Consider the following 17106-nt stretch of genomic DNA (forward strand, 5'->3'; position numbering starts at 1 on the left):
CACGAATTCCATGTGTTACCATGTCACACAAAAAAGTGGAGAACTGCATTCAGCTTCTCATTGACTTCATGCAAAAATAATTTCTAACCTAGCGACTGATCGGTAGGACAAGTTCGATTACATTTCACTCTTCACAGTGAAGCTTATTAAAAGAGATGTTACATTTTGAAATCTGCTTGTTGAATATATTTGATTGCTTAAAAGCTTTTATTCTTAAGTCCAAGCATGTGCATGTGATTTTCTTTTTTCCTGCTTGAGACATGTTAGAGTCGCAGAATATGGTAATTATTTCTAATAATGAATGTATTACCCTGACACTGACGAAGAAATGAAGGAGTGGGAGGGGGCGAACTCATCCTCCGGAGGAGAAAATACCTCTACTTTCATCGTTAGTATACAATCATATACTAATGAAATTCTAAATTACGACGGCATTCTATACGTCGCCGATAAAAGTTTATATAGAATTACGTGTGTTTGTGTGTGCCTGTTTACATGACATAGTGTGTGTGTTCGTATGTGTTTATGTGTCCAAAGAGAGTATGAGTATGCTGGCATCCCCTTTTCAAAGTGAACATGCCTCTCCTGAATTGTTATGATGATGATGATAAATTTTAGACTACCGATAAACGTGAGGCTATAAGGCGACGATAATGGGGGTGAGAGCGGATAAGATGGGCAGTTAAACAGTAATTTCAAAGGTTCTATGTACTTGACCTCAATACACACACTCATACATAATTATTATGCGCATACACACGTATCAACAAACGCAAAAGACATTAATTACAACACCATATTCTGTCATAACAAGAATTTTACTCTATTTTCGGAATATTAAGAGCCTTATTTCATTTTCGGATTTACGAACCTTCATTTTCGGACTTACGAACCTTATTTCATTTTCGGAATAACGAACCTACGGAATAACGAGCCTTATATAATTTTCGGATTAACGAACCTTCGGAATAACGAACCTTATTTCATTTTCGGATCAATGAACCTTCGGAATTACGAACCCTATTACATTTTCGGATTAACGAACCTTATTTCATTTTCGGATTAACGAACCTTCGGAATAACGAACCTTATTTCATTTTCGGATCAACGAACCTTCGGAATAACGAACCTTATATCATTTTCGGATTAAAGAACCTTCGGAATAACGAGTCTTATTTCATTTTCGGATTAACGAACCTTCGGAATAACGAATCTTCGGAATAACGAATCTTCGGAATAACGAGCTGTAACCCTCTTATCAGCTGAATAAAGTCAATGTGTGTGTGTTCGTGCCTATACGTAGGGCTTATAGGGGGTGGGGCACTTTGGGGCTACTATCTGAGGCCCCGTACAGGATAAAATAGCTGGCTATTGGTGTTTTGGATATCTCTGATTGGTACTCCTTCCATTGCAAAAGAAATTAGCCGTGACTCTTTTCAACTGAATAAAATCAATGTTTGTGTGTGTTTGTACGTAGGGCCTATGGGGGTGGGGCCCTTTGGCCTTTGGGGCTACTGTCTGGGGCCCCGTACAGGATAAAATAGCTGGCATTGGTGTTTTGGATATCTGGGAACTACTTCCATTGCAAAAGAAATTAGCCGTGACCCTTTTCAGCTGAATAACACCATATTTGTGGGGCCCTTTGGGGCTACTGTCTGGGGCCCCGTACAGGTTAAAATAGCTGGCATTGCTGTTTTCATGATAAGTACACCCAAAGGAACAATATCCACCAACTTTTGTCCGTGACCCCCTTCGGCTGAATAAATCCATTTTTCGGGGTCCCTTTTTGTGGTCCCTATTCTTACGGTACAGGATGTGACTTGCCAGCAATTCATTTTATTGACCCTTGGCCACATCCGTATATGATGAGACCATCAAAAAGTGTGACCCTTTTCAGCTGAATAAATGCTCTGGGCCCCCGGTCTATATGTATTTTTATTGTTTATTTTGTTCGGTTATAACGAAATTTCGATATAACAAAGGAAACTGCCAGTCCCGAGGACTGCGTTAAAACGGGAGTCCAATGTATTTCAAATTTCAATAAAAAACGATCCTTCCAAAACCTCAAAAGGGGTTAACAAGGATAAAACAATATACTAGTAATAAAACAAACGATATTCTGATGGCAATCTTGAAGCCTTCAGGGGCCCACGCACTCCTCACCCCGTGTGCTTCAACAGCCCATACAATGGCCATAAAAAACGGCCCATATACTACGGCCCCTACATTGGAGTACAGCACTGGATCTACATAAAAACAAAATAATGCGATAGTAATGTGCGCCATGTGTATATAATAGACTAGGGGAGGGGGCGGGGACCCGGTGTCCACAAGGTAAGTATGGAACAAGATTACAAGAGATTGTAAGGAGAATATAATAAACAAGATAAGATAACACGCTTACATACATCAGAGTATTAGAAGTCAACGGCAAAAAAAAAAAGGAGAAAAAGAGCAAACAATATATAGCAAGAGCATCAGTGAAATTAGTTTGTCACCATTTTGGTGAAGGAAGCTAAGTTTTTCATGTCATCTTTTTCTAATGAGGTTGAAGTAAAGAGGGAATGTATTGTGAATGTTTTTCAACTCGAACATTTTAGAGAGAAGCCAGTTTTGGAAGCAGGTGTATATGCGTTTCACCAAGCTAGCGCTAGGCTCGGGCGCGGAGCTCCCTCTCTCGAACGAAGTCGAAGATTGATTCAATCCAAAGACTAGAGAGCGGACACGTGTGTGTATTGTGTGTGTACGTGTGCGCGTGTAATACGTGCGTCTACATACGAGCTTGAAGTACCAGTATCTGGCTGTGAAAATTAAAGTCAAAATGACAAGTCTAAGCAGGTTAGAAAAGCTTGGCACCATTTTTACAAGGTGAGTACCCACAGATCATAAAAATTTCAATTTGCTGAATATTGGAACTCTCTCAATTTTGATGCTGCCACTGTTGTCTGTAATACTGTTATAGTGTTAGTGGGTTTACGAGATACGAGTTATCTAAGTTCAGTCCCATACCTGCAATATTGTGTGGTAAGTTCTACACCTCGCAAGCAAAGCTTTCGCTGTTGTTCGAATACCACACATCATAGCAAATGGTAGCCCAGGCAGTGATGCTCCCTTGTACCATGTGTACAGTTGTAAGCTGTGTAGGAGCTCAAACACTTTGCATTCGGGCTGTTCGCAGTCGCAGTTTAGATAGAAAAATCTGTTTGCACGTCTCTTCAGAGTCTTCTTTCTACTTCTTCCTATCTATTTATGGTCATTGATGGTGGAGTATGATCTAGGCCCTATGTAAATTATGAGCTGTTGTGCCACCCCATTGCCAGGGCGCTCCTCAGCTCCTTGTACACAGTAAATTAATGACTAATGTGCAGTCTGTGGTGGAGTGTGTCCCTGTGGGAGCTTCGCGTTGGGGCTGGTCGCAGTTACTGTATACTGTCTGTAGATCTACCACTGTGCAGAACCTCTGGCTCTAACCGCACCAGTTCCCCAGGCCCAGCACGTAACATTACAATTCCAAATACTAGTTACAGCGCCCCGCACCGGGGTTGCAGAAACTGAGTCCGGAGAGTATACTTGCAAAATTGGTTGGCTCTCCCATGCACATGTGACAAACATGAGACTCCAGGACCAGGCATAAGAATGTACAAAAATATAGGTCTATTTATACATGTTTCAAAAAAAAAAAAAAAAATGAAAAAAATTGTACAAGTTGAAAATCCTGCGCTACCCTGGGTGGTTAAAATTGACTTCTTTGATCTTTGATCTGAACTTTAAGATGTCAAGTGATGTCGAGTTCAAGTGCTACATCTTGACTTGAGCCTGAGGCTGGTGGTTCCACAGGCAGATGGTGTCTGGGAGTGGGAAGAATGTCCCTCTTCGGAGTGATGTGAGGGTTCTAGGGATGACAAACCTCTTGTTGACGTTGTGTCCTGTAGTTTGACTCCAGTGTTTAATAAGGGGGGTGAATCGATCATCAGGGATGCAGATGTCAATGATATAAATGAGTGAGGTTGTTGGCCATGCAAAACATCCTGGTGGTTTTGGCCATGGCTCTCCAGTGTTCGAGAGAGTCCCACTTCAGCTGCTCTAGCATGGTGGTGACACTACTTTCTCGTGAGCGGTTATTTGTGGCAAAGAGGGCGGCATTGCGTTGGACGGATTCGACCTTGGTTTTCTTCCTCTTTGTGTGAGGATCACAAACGCAGCTGGCGTACTCCACGATTGGTAGGACAAGAAGGTTTTAACATGCTGTCTTGATGGCAGATGGGCGCTTGCTCAAGTTGCGTTTTAGGAAGCCAAAATCATTTTTTGACATTTAAGGCTCTCCTCCATAGACAGGAGTGGATTCCGTGAAGCCAGATGTAGTCTCCGCAGAACATATCCCTGACGACAAGCTACAGACTGATCTTTCGGTCAAGTCGCAGTTAAGCAAAGTGTAGCCCAACGAGATGCCGCCATACGGAGCACGGCGTCTCCACGTGTGTTTTTACAGTGACTGGGCTGTGTGTAGTTAATCAATGGGTAGACTATGACTTTTACAAAGGCCAAGGCAAGCCAAAATTAAAAGAATACACAACATTTCTACACTAGTCTAGTCCTTTGCACATCGCGTATGAACTTATAGAGGTCTACATAACTACATAAGTCCTAGATCTAGATCTCTTGACTCTAGCTGTAGAATATAGGGAATATAATAGCATAGGCTCTCTGTGTTGATTTAACTGACTAGTGATAGTGATAGGTATTCCTTGTAGTAAACTAGGCCTAGTAGTAGTACTCAAAGTAGTATTACGACCTGGCTAGACCTCTTTGTTCAGGGTTAATGAACTCAGAATCGGATATGATTACTCATGCCATGGATGGGGATTATGGTACTGATGCACGTGGAATGCAGGGCTAGTACTGTTTGTAGGTAGAGTCTAATTGAAGTCAAAAGAGGTGTTGTCTTCAAATCATTAGAACTGAATCTTTCTAGAGAAAGCAAATGTTTGGCTTTGCATGTAAAGAATCAAAAATTAAAACACTTCTATTGTTAGATGAGGGGCTAGTGCCATGTATGAGGTAACTTCTCATAGCAGAGTCAGATGATGGCAATTCAAACAGGTTAGGAAATCATGTTTGTTGCATGTCATTTCTAATTTCTTTTGTTGGCAGTGGGCAGACATACATGTACTTGTACTTGCAACCAGATGCGAGGAAAACTTGCCCTCTGTTGGTTTGACAAAAATACTATAGGTCATTGTCTACCTGAGATTGATAAACATGTATAACTACATGGTCTTGACTCAAACATTATTGAAGGGCAGAGGATTACTGACTTTCTCTTCATTCTTCACTAAAAAAAAACCAACAACAACAACAACAACAAACTGCCTGTTTGACTCCAGAGAGCTGAATAACTTTACAATCACCTTCCTTTTCATTGCAACTGATTGACACCTTCCTTTTCATCCTGCAGAGTGCGGGATCTAATTAGGGCTGGTGTGATGAAGCCAGCCGACAAGCCTGTCTGGTATGACGTCATGGCGGCTTTTCCTCCCAAACAAGAGCCGACCTTCCACCAGTCCATCGATCCGGAGCCGCTTCAAGAACTGCTTTATCCAGAGGACAGAATACGGGCGTATGTATTCAAGATTGGGCATTGCGAAAAAAAGTTGTTGTTGCTTTGTCCTTCCTTATTCATGCCGAAGCACTTATATAGTTTTCACACAAAATTATGGGGGCATAAATCAAATGCCTTTTGGAGAGTGATCTGAATGTAAGAAATTAATTGACGTGAATCAGTCACCACATCAGCAATTTCTTCCTCTTTTTATTTCATACAATCTAAGTGTATCACACAGCTAGAATCATGCACTTCTTCTTCTTTAAAAAAAAAGTCAAAAAAATCTGCATGTGATATTACTTGAAAATGTATGAGAAAAAAGGAAAGAAAAGAGTGTTGATCTTGCAAAATAAAGTTTATTTGATAAAAAATGATGACGTGGGTTGTTTGCTGTTTTTTCATTTTGCAGGAAATTCTATCAAACATACAGAAACCAGCAGACCATAGACCTGACTAACCAAAGTGCAGTCCAACAATCAATATGTTACAGGTATGAAAAAGGTTATACTAGTCTTAAAAGTACAGGATGTGTGATGTATGTGTGTAGCGACATTATTCCTTGAAAGGTCATTCCTTGGGATATGTATTAATTGTATTCATAGATGGATCTTGAAATGAGCTATTGTCCGATCTCCCTGACACAGAGTAATTTATTTGAAATTATGATCGCATTGTAATGTCAACATGGAAAGTTGCACTCCTCCAAAGAAATATGGCTTGCAGGCAGTTTTGCGGTTTTAAATTTGCAAACTATTTCACATAGATTTAACCACATGCCACTCTTGTGAAAATTTACCAAGGACAGTGGATGTTTTGGTTAGAAATGAAAGAAATCAGCTTTTCAAGAGATGTGTGTTTCCTCTCTTGAACCATGGGCTAAAGTAAGCTATTGCGATCTTTCTCAGTGATATGTTGTGCATTGTTTTTATGTCATTCCATTACATTTTACATGTTTGTTTTCTTTGATATTCATTGGATGTTAACTAAACCGTGGAAAAATTTTTCTGTGTGGGCAGGACATGCAAAGTTGTTATGATTTTTTTCTCTTGACTCCCATGAGGGCTGAGTGTGGTTGCCAATTTCAAAGATCTTAATCATTTTCCTGATCCGCAAGTAGTACAACCAAGTGTTATTGCATTGAGATGATTCTCAGCGGAAAGAATGTTGTTCATGATTACTGCACTGGTGTCCTGACAGGTCAGTGATATGAGTGGGAATGTGGCCTGGGACATAAATAAGATGCATCTATCTTCTCATCTAAGATCAGGTTTCACCAAATTCAGCATGTGGCTACACAGATAAATTCCACTTCTGTCAGCATTTTCTTTAAAATGCAATTCAGATTGTGCATCCATGTGTTGAGCTTAAACTTTTGACATTTTCAGCTTGTCCTTGAAAACCCAGTGATAGATTTTCACTTAGTTTGCCAGGTACAAAGTTTGTTGCATCTTTCGGGTGAAAGGATATCACTTTGGTGAGATAGGCACCATTTCCCCCAGCCATATTAAAGGTAGGGGATACCTTTTACAGACCTCCCAAAATGCAGCAAAACATTAAATATGAACCTCAGGGAACTTGCTTAGGCCACTGCTTAGAAATTTGGAAGTCAACAGTTATCTAAAATTGAATAATGCACAAAACTCAACTACTCTGTAGTTCTGTGTGTCAGCCACACTTAAGCCTTTTTGTTGCATTCTTCTGTATTTGTGATCTATAAACACAAATCTAAAAGTACAAGAGCTGATGTAATAACATATAGAGTGTGTGGCAAGAATGTATATAGAAATGTTTGTAAGTGTTGATGAACTTTCTCACAAAATATACATGATGGACACACATGCAGTACATGGGTCTGCAAAGGTAGCCTAGTAATATACTGGAATTTACGGTTAGCCCCGAAAACAATTCAGTTCAAAATCTAATGGTCAAAAAAATGTACTAAATGTTACCTTCCACTTGCAATACTTTATGGGAGTTTCTAAAATGATACTCTCTTCAACATACCACTGTATTTATACAACTCTTCATTTATGTAAGGCGTGCAAATAGGATTCCCTACCTTTAAGGAATCTTTACAAATCATCATCTATTGCAAAAGTGGAAATTTTCACAGAGTTTGAATTTTTGCGCATTTCGCACAACCAGACACGAGCGCGAAAATTAAAGCATGTGAATATTTTTCCTTGCCATATGTTCCAGTTGTGGATGTCTTAATTCCATGGAATTAAAAACATAAGAAACTTATCTTACCCAGCCATGAAAAAAAAAAAAAAAAAAAAAATCAAATCTGGCACGAAAATATCCACTTTTACAGTAGGTCAATAGCACAATCAGGGTATGCAATTGTGTAACAGGGCAAAAATGAAAAAACTTGGTGAAAATGCTTTTTTTGTTGTTTGTTGTAGCTGAGTGTTCAAATTTTCATTTCATGTAAAGAAAGAGTCAAAATTTTGCATTAAACTGCGCATAAATTAGCATTTAAATTAGGGGTGTCGAATTACATTGAAATGACTAATATATTGGAAAAATTCATTAAAAAAAAGGAAAATGCTTTTTTCATCTGATATTGCTGTTAGATATTCCTGATAAATATCCCTTTCATTCACCACCAGCACATAGCCATGACATATCACAAAATATGAATGAATTTCATATTTTCACTTCTCGAAATGGATGATCAATTTTGTAGGCATTATTTTGAATTCAAATAAAACCACTTTTACATATTTTATCATATTTCACTTTTGCCAGAGAGTGAAGAGGCGAAACTTTCAGGAATAGGTAACAGACATATAGTGGCCATTATTACAAATTTTTATGAAATTAGGGCTGGTACTTTGGAAGATATTATATTTTTCATCTAAAAAATTATCTGTACAGTTTGACCTTGAATGTGCGCACAGTGTTTGGATCAATTCTCATATTTGTAAACACAGATAGAAGAATGAATGTGAGATTTATGATGACTTGAGTTGATATCCAAGCTGTGACACTCAAACAATGACATATTAAGCCAAAATACTATGTTTTTGCTTATGATATCTTTAGAAATTGAACAAGCATTGAAATATGAACACGGAACACTTATCATATGACCTTCATGCAGTATTACATGGGCGTGTATCGGTCTTATTTATGCTCAGCAATTTGTAAAAATATAAAAAAATAAGTTCCTATTGCTCAAATTTGCTAAAATTTTCACACAATAGATTTCTACATATGTACAATTCATGGTTAAAAAAACAAGGATATTCAATAAGGGGAAAAGATTCTTTAAAGTAGTCAAATCAGGATATACCTAACTGAAAGTACTGAAAAACGGCTGCACTTATTTTACTCAGCATTTGAAAATGGCTCAAAACTCAAAACTGGCTGAACATTTATTGGCAAACAGCACACCATATTGTAGTGTGTCTTCAGTACTTTCAGGAAAAGCGAAAAAATAAGCTGTTTCTCCATGTATAGCTGTACAGCATGGGTTAAAAGGTCACAATGTCACAAAAATAAGCCAGCATTACACTCCTACCAGGATGGGACTTCAGACCTTATAACTTTCTCCAGCTGAAAGAACCACTGTTTTTTATTGCATGCAAGCAATGCCAGGAAAAAATCCATTAATTTGATACCAAACACATAGGGGTAGACTTAAAATATGGACCTCAAATCTTGATTTTACGTAAGTTGTAAAACGCTTTTTTTGACGCATTACGTGGGTTTTGGGGGACTTTTTGGTAATTAATCTTTAATAATTAACAGTAAATGAGAAGAAATTAGCTATTGTCTTACCACATGTGATTACTGATGTCTTGGCATGCTGCATGTGAATTTTTAAGTCAGTTGGTGCATTCTTTTAGAAGTTACAATTTTTTAAAGTGAGAAAGTCATGATTGCATACCCTGATTGTGCTTATCACCAGTAGCAAAATATTAAGTGATAAACTAAGTTTTTACATTTTGACGTTTTTGAAAATGCATGCTCTCATAGACTCTAATTTCGTCTGTTGAGAATGAGAAGGGCATGAAGTGGTCGTGAACACTATGGGTTTAGTGGCAACTTAACGCCCTTATCATTCTCAACCGACGATTTATACTATTATAGTGTACTTAGCAGGTATCATTGCCAGTGTGATAGAGTACAAGGACACCATGCCCCCTGGAGGCCTCTCAAAGCCCCCCCCCCCCCCCCCACCCCCAAGTTTGCTATGTACCTAGATAATGGGACACAAGAATGAATGGAAGGTGAACTTTTGATGCCAGCATGGGCACTAGACCCCTGGGTCTCTTTGTTTTTCATATTGGTCATAATTATTACACAGCCCTCTTGAAGTACAGTAATGTACACCTGCCTTTGTTTATCATACATGTGCATAATATGCCATCTGCAGGTCACTGTCTTACCCCAATTCAAAATGTTTTGTGTATCAGTAAATTGTTTGATCCAAGGTAAGCTTATTATTTAAAGGAGACCAATGTTTTTATAAAACTGATATATAGTAGTAGTAGTAGTAGTCAATAGAGGGCAGCATAACATATTCCTGTAATGGCTATTTTGCACACAAGCATAACATATTCCTGTAATGGCTGTTTTGCACACAAGAATGTCCGTGTCCATGATGATGTCAAAAGCTTCAGTCTCAGTTTTCTAGTGTGTGATGCAGGTATGTTGCAATCATTGGGTGTGGTAGGATACCAAGTCGAGTCTGACAAGGAACAGTGAATGAGCAGTACCCAGAGTGTCCCTTGTAAACTTAACTTGGTGAACTGTTTGTGATCATTCATGTTTGTTCAATCTGCTATGCCTTCAAATGTTGAGCACTGATAAGGACATTCATGTGTATCTTACTAATTGCCACGACTGCCGCAATTGACACAACTGATCAATTGCTGTGACTCAGGAGACAAAAATGGCTTGCTCTCTCACCAAGGAGATGACGGGACGGCAGCTTCAGAGACATCTCCAAATTAGGTCATAATTTATTTGTTGAGAAGTCTCAAAGATGTTGCCATGACATTGCTGAGACACCTTCTTAGCTGCGGAGACGGATCCACAATGTCTCTAGTAGTTCACCAATGGGTCTCCACAAAGTCACAGAGACATCTCAGAGACCTCGTGAATGAAATAAATCTCTGCACCTTGGCTGTGACTAGAAGGAGACGTCTCCGAGATGTCTCCACAACCAGCTGGAGACTGGTGTGGAAAGAGTCCAGGGTGCTACATAAGCACTGGCCCGATTGCCCGGGGCAAGTAAAAATCTCTAAGTCAGGCCATTGTTTTTGAACAATGAGAAAATATGTTTGCCCGAATTAGGCAAGCAAATGTTTTGCAGCCACCTTTACTTTCCAACACTTACATGAAGAAGACCCAATGCAATTGAACACCAACACTCTATCGAACCAAGTTTGTTACTCGGCACATGTGCTGTTTATTCAAATGAGTGTGTTTTATCAAGCCCTTGACTTTACAAGTGATTTTCTATATCATTTTCTTATATCTTTGGACTTTCTCTTTGGGCAAGTAAAATTCTTGTTTGGGCAAGTGTACTGCAACAATTTGAAAATCTGCTTGCCTGACCGGGCAAGTGGTAAAAAAAAAAGTTATGTAGCACCCTGGAGTCTTTGAAAAAATTGAACATCTGAGATTCTCTCACGACTCCCCAGAGACTCGGCTACATTTCAGGAGAATAGGATGAGGGAGACTCGAGTTGGCATCAGTTCACCAGCTAGTCTCTAGCCCAATGAGATACCCACTTTAAAATATAAAGCATCTATTGCTTGTGGACAAACTCTTGTCTGTCGACATTGTCTCATAAAACATTTTGAAATCTGGATGGGGGAGGGGTTGAGAGGATTAACAATATTACCACTGACACTTTTCTTGGAAAGCACCCATCAATTCAAATCAAATCAATCAATCAATCAATCAATCAATCAATCAATCAATCAATTTGGTTCCCTTGTATGCCAGAAATTCAAGACTGTGTATACATCCAGGTGCATTTTACGGACACAACTTTGTCCTCTGGATCCATTTGAAATCCAAAGGAACCCCGTACAATGTTTCTGTGGTGTGTGTGTTTGTGTGCATGTTTAAAGATATAAAACACATTTGCTCTTTAAAAACTATGTGTCAATTAGGTGATTCTGCCGATCCAATGGAGTGTAGATGGTTTACTCCCTGTATGCCAAATAATCCCTTTAAACTCAGATACATTCAGAAGTACCAGGAACTTGAAGCAGCTGGTAGTCAGACAGAGGAAGAACTGATGGTTGCAACAGAAGCTGCCCTGGCTGCAGAAGGCATTAACCTCCGGAGAAAGGGAGCTCCACAGAAAAAGCCAAAGGAGGAGGTGAGTTTTAGCTCTGGTTCAAAAAAGAAATCTCTGTATAATTAATATTAGATTGATATTTTCAGAACTCCCTCTCAACTGGATTCATATCTTCAACAATTTCCATTTTCGTACCTTCAGAATTTTATGGCATTACTTGTCCCATCTGATATTTTACCTCTGTCTTGCCCGCTTAGTGGAAGCTAGACATAGGCGTCACTTTCCTTCCTCCTCATCGGCATTGGCATTGTCAACAATTTGGTGTATTCTCTCTAACTTTCACAGCTTTGAGCTATGACTGCCAAACTTACACCACAGTGACATAACCTACAAATTTTAGTCAAGTTTGAATATGGGTGAAGTCTGACGTGGTCAAAGGTAAAAAAGGTCAATGAACTTACATTGAAAAAATGCTATAATCACAAATTGTCATATGCAGGCGAGACCTGCTTGGTGTTTGCCTTGTTTGTTCTCCTTTTCAGTCCTCACACTGCAGGATATCCTTCTGATATTGCCATATTGGTGCATATTAAGCTTTTAGTTTTTGCTTTTTGTGTAATTGTGCCAACTGAAAATTCTAAGTTTATATTTAAGAACCAGATAGTCTGGCATTGTGAACTCTGACCCTCAAAATATTGTGAGTAAGAAGCATGCAGTCATCTCTTGACATCATCGTATTGATTCAAAGAGAGCAAGCAAAGAACAAATCTATTTTCTTAGCAGGAAGTAATTAAGAAAGCAGAGTGAAGGTTACATTGTGTGCCAGAGGATATGTGACCCGCCATGACAAAAGGATCCGAAAGTTGCTGGCGGCTTATCTGAGAAAATCGAGTTTGATGTCAGATCATCAAATTGGGTCAAAACCATCAAATTTCTGTTTGGGGCATAATTTTGTAGTCTAATGTTTCGTCCATCATCTGCTGAAATTTTGAAGCTAAATGATCAAAGCCTTTTTTCTGGGGCATGATTTTTACGCCTCCACCACGAAGTGGTGCTGGAGGCATTATGTTTTCGGGTTGTCTGTACGTACGTCCATACGTACGTACGTCCGCATTCGTTTACGCAATAACTTGAGTAATATTGACTGGAATTTACCAAACTTGGTCCAAGTATAAAGTATGATGGGGCAATTACTTGATTAGATTTTAGGTGAAATCGGCTGTTTACGCAATAACTCAAGACTGGATCCAGCAAATTTCACCAAACTTTGTCTGAGGATGATGTATGATGGGACAATTACTTGATTAGTTTTTGAGTGAAATCGGACAGAGGTCAAAGGTCAAATCCTAAAATTTATCTATTTACGTGATAACTAAAAACTGGATGAAGCAACTTTCACCAAACTTGGTCCAAGGATGAAGTATGATTGGGCAATTAGTTGAGTAGTTTTTTAGTGAAATTAGCAAGAGATCAAAGGTAAAAAGGTCAAGGTCAAATGCTAAAAATGTTGCCATTTCCCCCTGTCTATGCAATGCCCAAAGGTATTTTCTTGAAACTTAGTGTAGACATGTACTACTGCGTAATGATTCTCCAGAGAGAGTTTCATGTCGTAAGGTAAAAGGTCAAAAGGTCAAAGGTCAGGTGAAAATGTTACAATTTCACTTTTCTCGCAAATGGTTCAATGTATCTTCATGGCACTTGGTACATGTACGCATGCATTGACTGGCAGGGATTAACTAGGGAATTTAGGGGTCATGGGTCAGTCAGGGTCAAAGGTCAAGGTCAACTCCTTAAAAATTACACCTTTTCTTCATACCTTGAAAATTATTCAATGCATAAACTTATAGTAGGGTTGGTTAAAAGTCAAGAAAAAATCCTCAATTCCCCAAATACTTGCATATGTACCTGTGCTCTTAGACAATTAAAGCAAACCTAGTTCAAGGAAAGTGAACATTCAAGACATTTCTGACAAACCTGTCATTTCATTGTTTTGCCAGTTATGCGAAACTGTCATCACACATTGTGAAGACATTTTACTATTTGGCGAATCATGCATTATGTCGAAGGCATACCAGTCGCCATAGCGACACTTCTAGTTCTGATTTTCAACTGAACAGTAACGTGTCCGAAGATTTAGATTTAGTGCCGCAGATAGACTCATAGCAGCAAGGGAGCAATCTTATTGGTCAGTGCGTGACATTGTGGTTACTGATTGGTCATGCATAGACCGCTGGCGCTAAACTTGAATGAACATCGCAGAGGTTGCAAGGAATGTTTTTATATTCAAGAGGTGAAAACTGTCTTATCTCCCCTTGATCATGATTGTGTCAGAAGGAAAACTTTAAAAGCGGTTTTCTTGAAATGCTGATTTCTTAGACCACTCGACATGGTCTCATAAAATCATTTACATATTTCTCTGCAACCGAGTACTTTTTTTAAATTCATTTTATATATGAAATTGTAGCGGAAGAGTCATGAAATAATGTCATGTTATTTTCAAAAAATCTACCTCCCTTGACTTTCAGGTCCTTTTGTTGTAGGGGGTCACATATTGCAGGAATCAGTCACTGCACTTCACCACCCTCCTAAGCTGTGAGAATATCCTTTTATTCAACACTCTGTAGGTGTCTTGTGTGTCCATATCGCTATGAACTCCCCCCACCCCTTTTTATTGTGTTTCCAGGCAAGGACTCCAGATGCCCCACCAGAGCTGGGTGGGCTCGCTAAGCTATTGAAAGATGCCCTTAACAAGAACGAGATTGAGAAAACATGACCAGACTTCAGTGAGCCTCCTTGAGGACAGTAAAGACTTGATTGCCATCTAACCACCACTGCACTCCTTGTCACGAAAGAACTACCATGGACAATGGGGCAAGCTGTAGAAGTGTGCAGATACAGTCCTACTCTGACCAATAGGATACTGCAGTATCGCTAAACTTCTGGAGGGCATGGCATTAGTAGCATTTTTTTTTTTTCTGCAGTAAATGGTTTATGGCTTGTCTCTGGACATAAAGTGTGAGTATGTAAAGCATCATTTGGAAATGTCGGCAAAGAAATAAAGATCCTTTTTATTTTGAGAAAAGAGAAGTAACATCATGGACGCATATAATTTACTTCAGCACTGATGTCTCATACAATGATAAAATGTGATTAGCATGAAACTTACTGTGAGATGATATGAAGAGGGTAAGAGCTGTGGTCTTATTTGCCTGGTGTAGTTCAGTATCAGCTGGGCAAATGTGATAAATATGAAAATATACCTGTGTATTTTGTCAGAACGTGAAATGGAAAATATGCACATGATATTTGAAGTACAGTAATGCACGATGATAAATGCAATGAGAAATGATGCTCATATTCAACCCATTTGAATGCTTCCTAAAAGTATATAAATTTTCATACCTTCATTTATGTAACAAATAGAATAACCTCCTCCCAATCAGCCAGTGAACTAGAGTATAGTTGACTCCAAATATAACAAAAGTCCTCCGGACCAGCATATTTCTTTCATCATATCAAAATTTTGTTATAACCAAACAAATAAATGATAAAAAATACATAGAGTGGAAATATTGCAGCCTGAATTTTTACTTTGTTTTAACCAGAATTTCAATATTGTCGGAGTGCACTGTATTGAAATTTATGAGATTTTTCCTCAAAGGACTTAGTAACACATGCATGAATTGTTCATGCTTTGGTATTCAATGCCACGGCATACTTGCAGTGGTCACTTTTCTTTTTGGTCATGTGATTTGTTTCAACTGGTTCATGTAATCACGCACTGCCCCACATATGACACTGGAAAGGCAAGCTTGCGCATACACTGCACAAACACAGTTTGTACATGTAGTTCCTGAAGGATGATGCATGATCCCCCGAAAGGTTCAGAAAATTTGCCCCATAATGTAACCTCAATGTCAAAACTTTGAACATGTTGATAATTCTGTCTAGTATTTAATTCATTGACCACCATCCTTCCACACATTGCCATGGATGTTTCCTGCATTGGCATGAAATTGTAGGTGCCAATGCCACAAACCATGCGCAAACCCAAATGTGTGAAATGAAAGTGTCCGGGTGGTTTGACAAGCATTTCCACCCACCAGTTCATACTCGAAGCATTTCAGTGCTTGGTTTGTGCTAAGTTTACAGACATTGATTGTTGGTATGCCTGGCAAGCCTCGGGCATATGTTACACAAACTTCTTGGTGTTTGAAAAGTTTTTGTAATAAAGGTATGCCTGATATTTAAACATGTTGGGAGACTGGTCTGCTGTGTTTAGTCAAGGAGGTTTGAGACCTGGAGTTCCAACTGGCTATAATATTATTCAAACAGTTTTTTTTAGGGATGCACAGAAGAATTCCACAGGTGTTTTTGTGCCTTTCATAATTGGGATCTGATGCTTCCATCTTTCTGAGCAATCTGAAGATTCATTTTGAACTCTTAACATAATGTCAGGTTTTATTTTACTTCTTCAGTCATCAAATGAAATGAAATTTCACCTAATGATCGAATTTAAAAAGAAAAGTCAAACCTGCTCAGAAATAAGTGCAAAAGTGTAAATCAGAGCTGAATGTTGTGAAAGTATTTGAAACTGTATCTCCTGGAGAATTGATTTTGTCACTTTTCCTATTTAATTTCTGCAAGCAAATCTGATAGGGTGTAACCTTCAAGCAGAATTTTTATGAATTGATATGCCAGATTAGTGGCCAGACATGTCTAGTCAAGTAATCTTGACTAGTCTTTCCAAATTATAGGTCTTTGTGCAATTTCTATTTGTGCATCCTTGTGTCTTTACCATTATGTACTGTCATAGTTTATTAGTAAGGATGACAATAAGTAATTATGTGGTACCATCATGAAGATATATCTTCTTTGAGAGAGTGGCTGGTCACTGTGCAAGGAGACTTGAATCGATTGTCTTCCTATCTGTGTGAGGCAGATCCAGTGTGGCATAAGCTTCAAATATTTTTGGGTGGCTGGGCTCTATCAAAATTGGTTCAAAGGGAATGAAGCTGTTGTGACTCCATCTATTGAACCTCCTTGCTTGGATATGGATAGAAAATGACTGACATTACTCTTTAAAGCAGGCCACCTGTTTATAGAGAGATGGACCTCATTAAGAACAGCAAGAAAAGATTATATATATATATATATATATATATATATACACAGTATATACACAATGGCCCGAATTCACGAAGGTGGTACAAATGAAACCATGGTCTAAACCATGGAC

The 17106-nt window shown here is 38.8% G+C and overlaps 1 protein-coding gene across 1 annotated transcript; it reads left to right on the plus strand.

Annotated features, from left to right (window-relative positions):
• Positions 1–2729: 2729 nt before the first annotated feature.
• On the plus strand, positions 2730–16141 carry LOC140226803 (small ribosomal subunit protein mS23-like). The gene is made up of 5 exons (XM_072307228.1): positions 2730–2868; positions 5456–5617; positions 6012–6092; positions 11807–11948; positions 14551–16141. The coding sequence occupies exons 1-5, from the start codon at positions 2822–2824 to the stop codon at positions 14638–14640; spliced, it is 522 nt and encodes a 173-aa protein (XP_072163329.1). The 5' UTR covers positions 2730–2821; the 3' UTR covers positions 14641–16141.
• The last annotated feature ends 965 nt before the right edge of the window (positions 16142–17106 follow it).

Source organism: Diadema setosum, chromosome 4 (assembly GCF_964275005.1).
Source record: "Diadema setosum chromosome 4, eeDiaSeto1, whole genome shotgun sequence".
Lineage (NCBI taxonomy): Eukaryota > Metazoa > Echinodermata > Echinoidea > Diadematoida > Diadematidae > Diadema > Diadema setosum.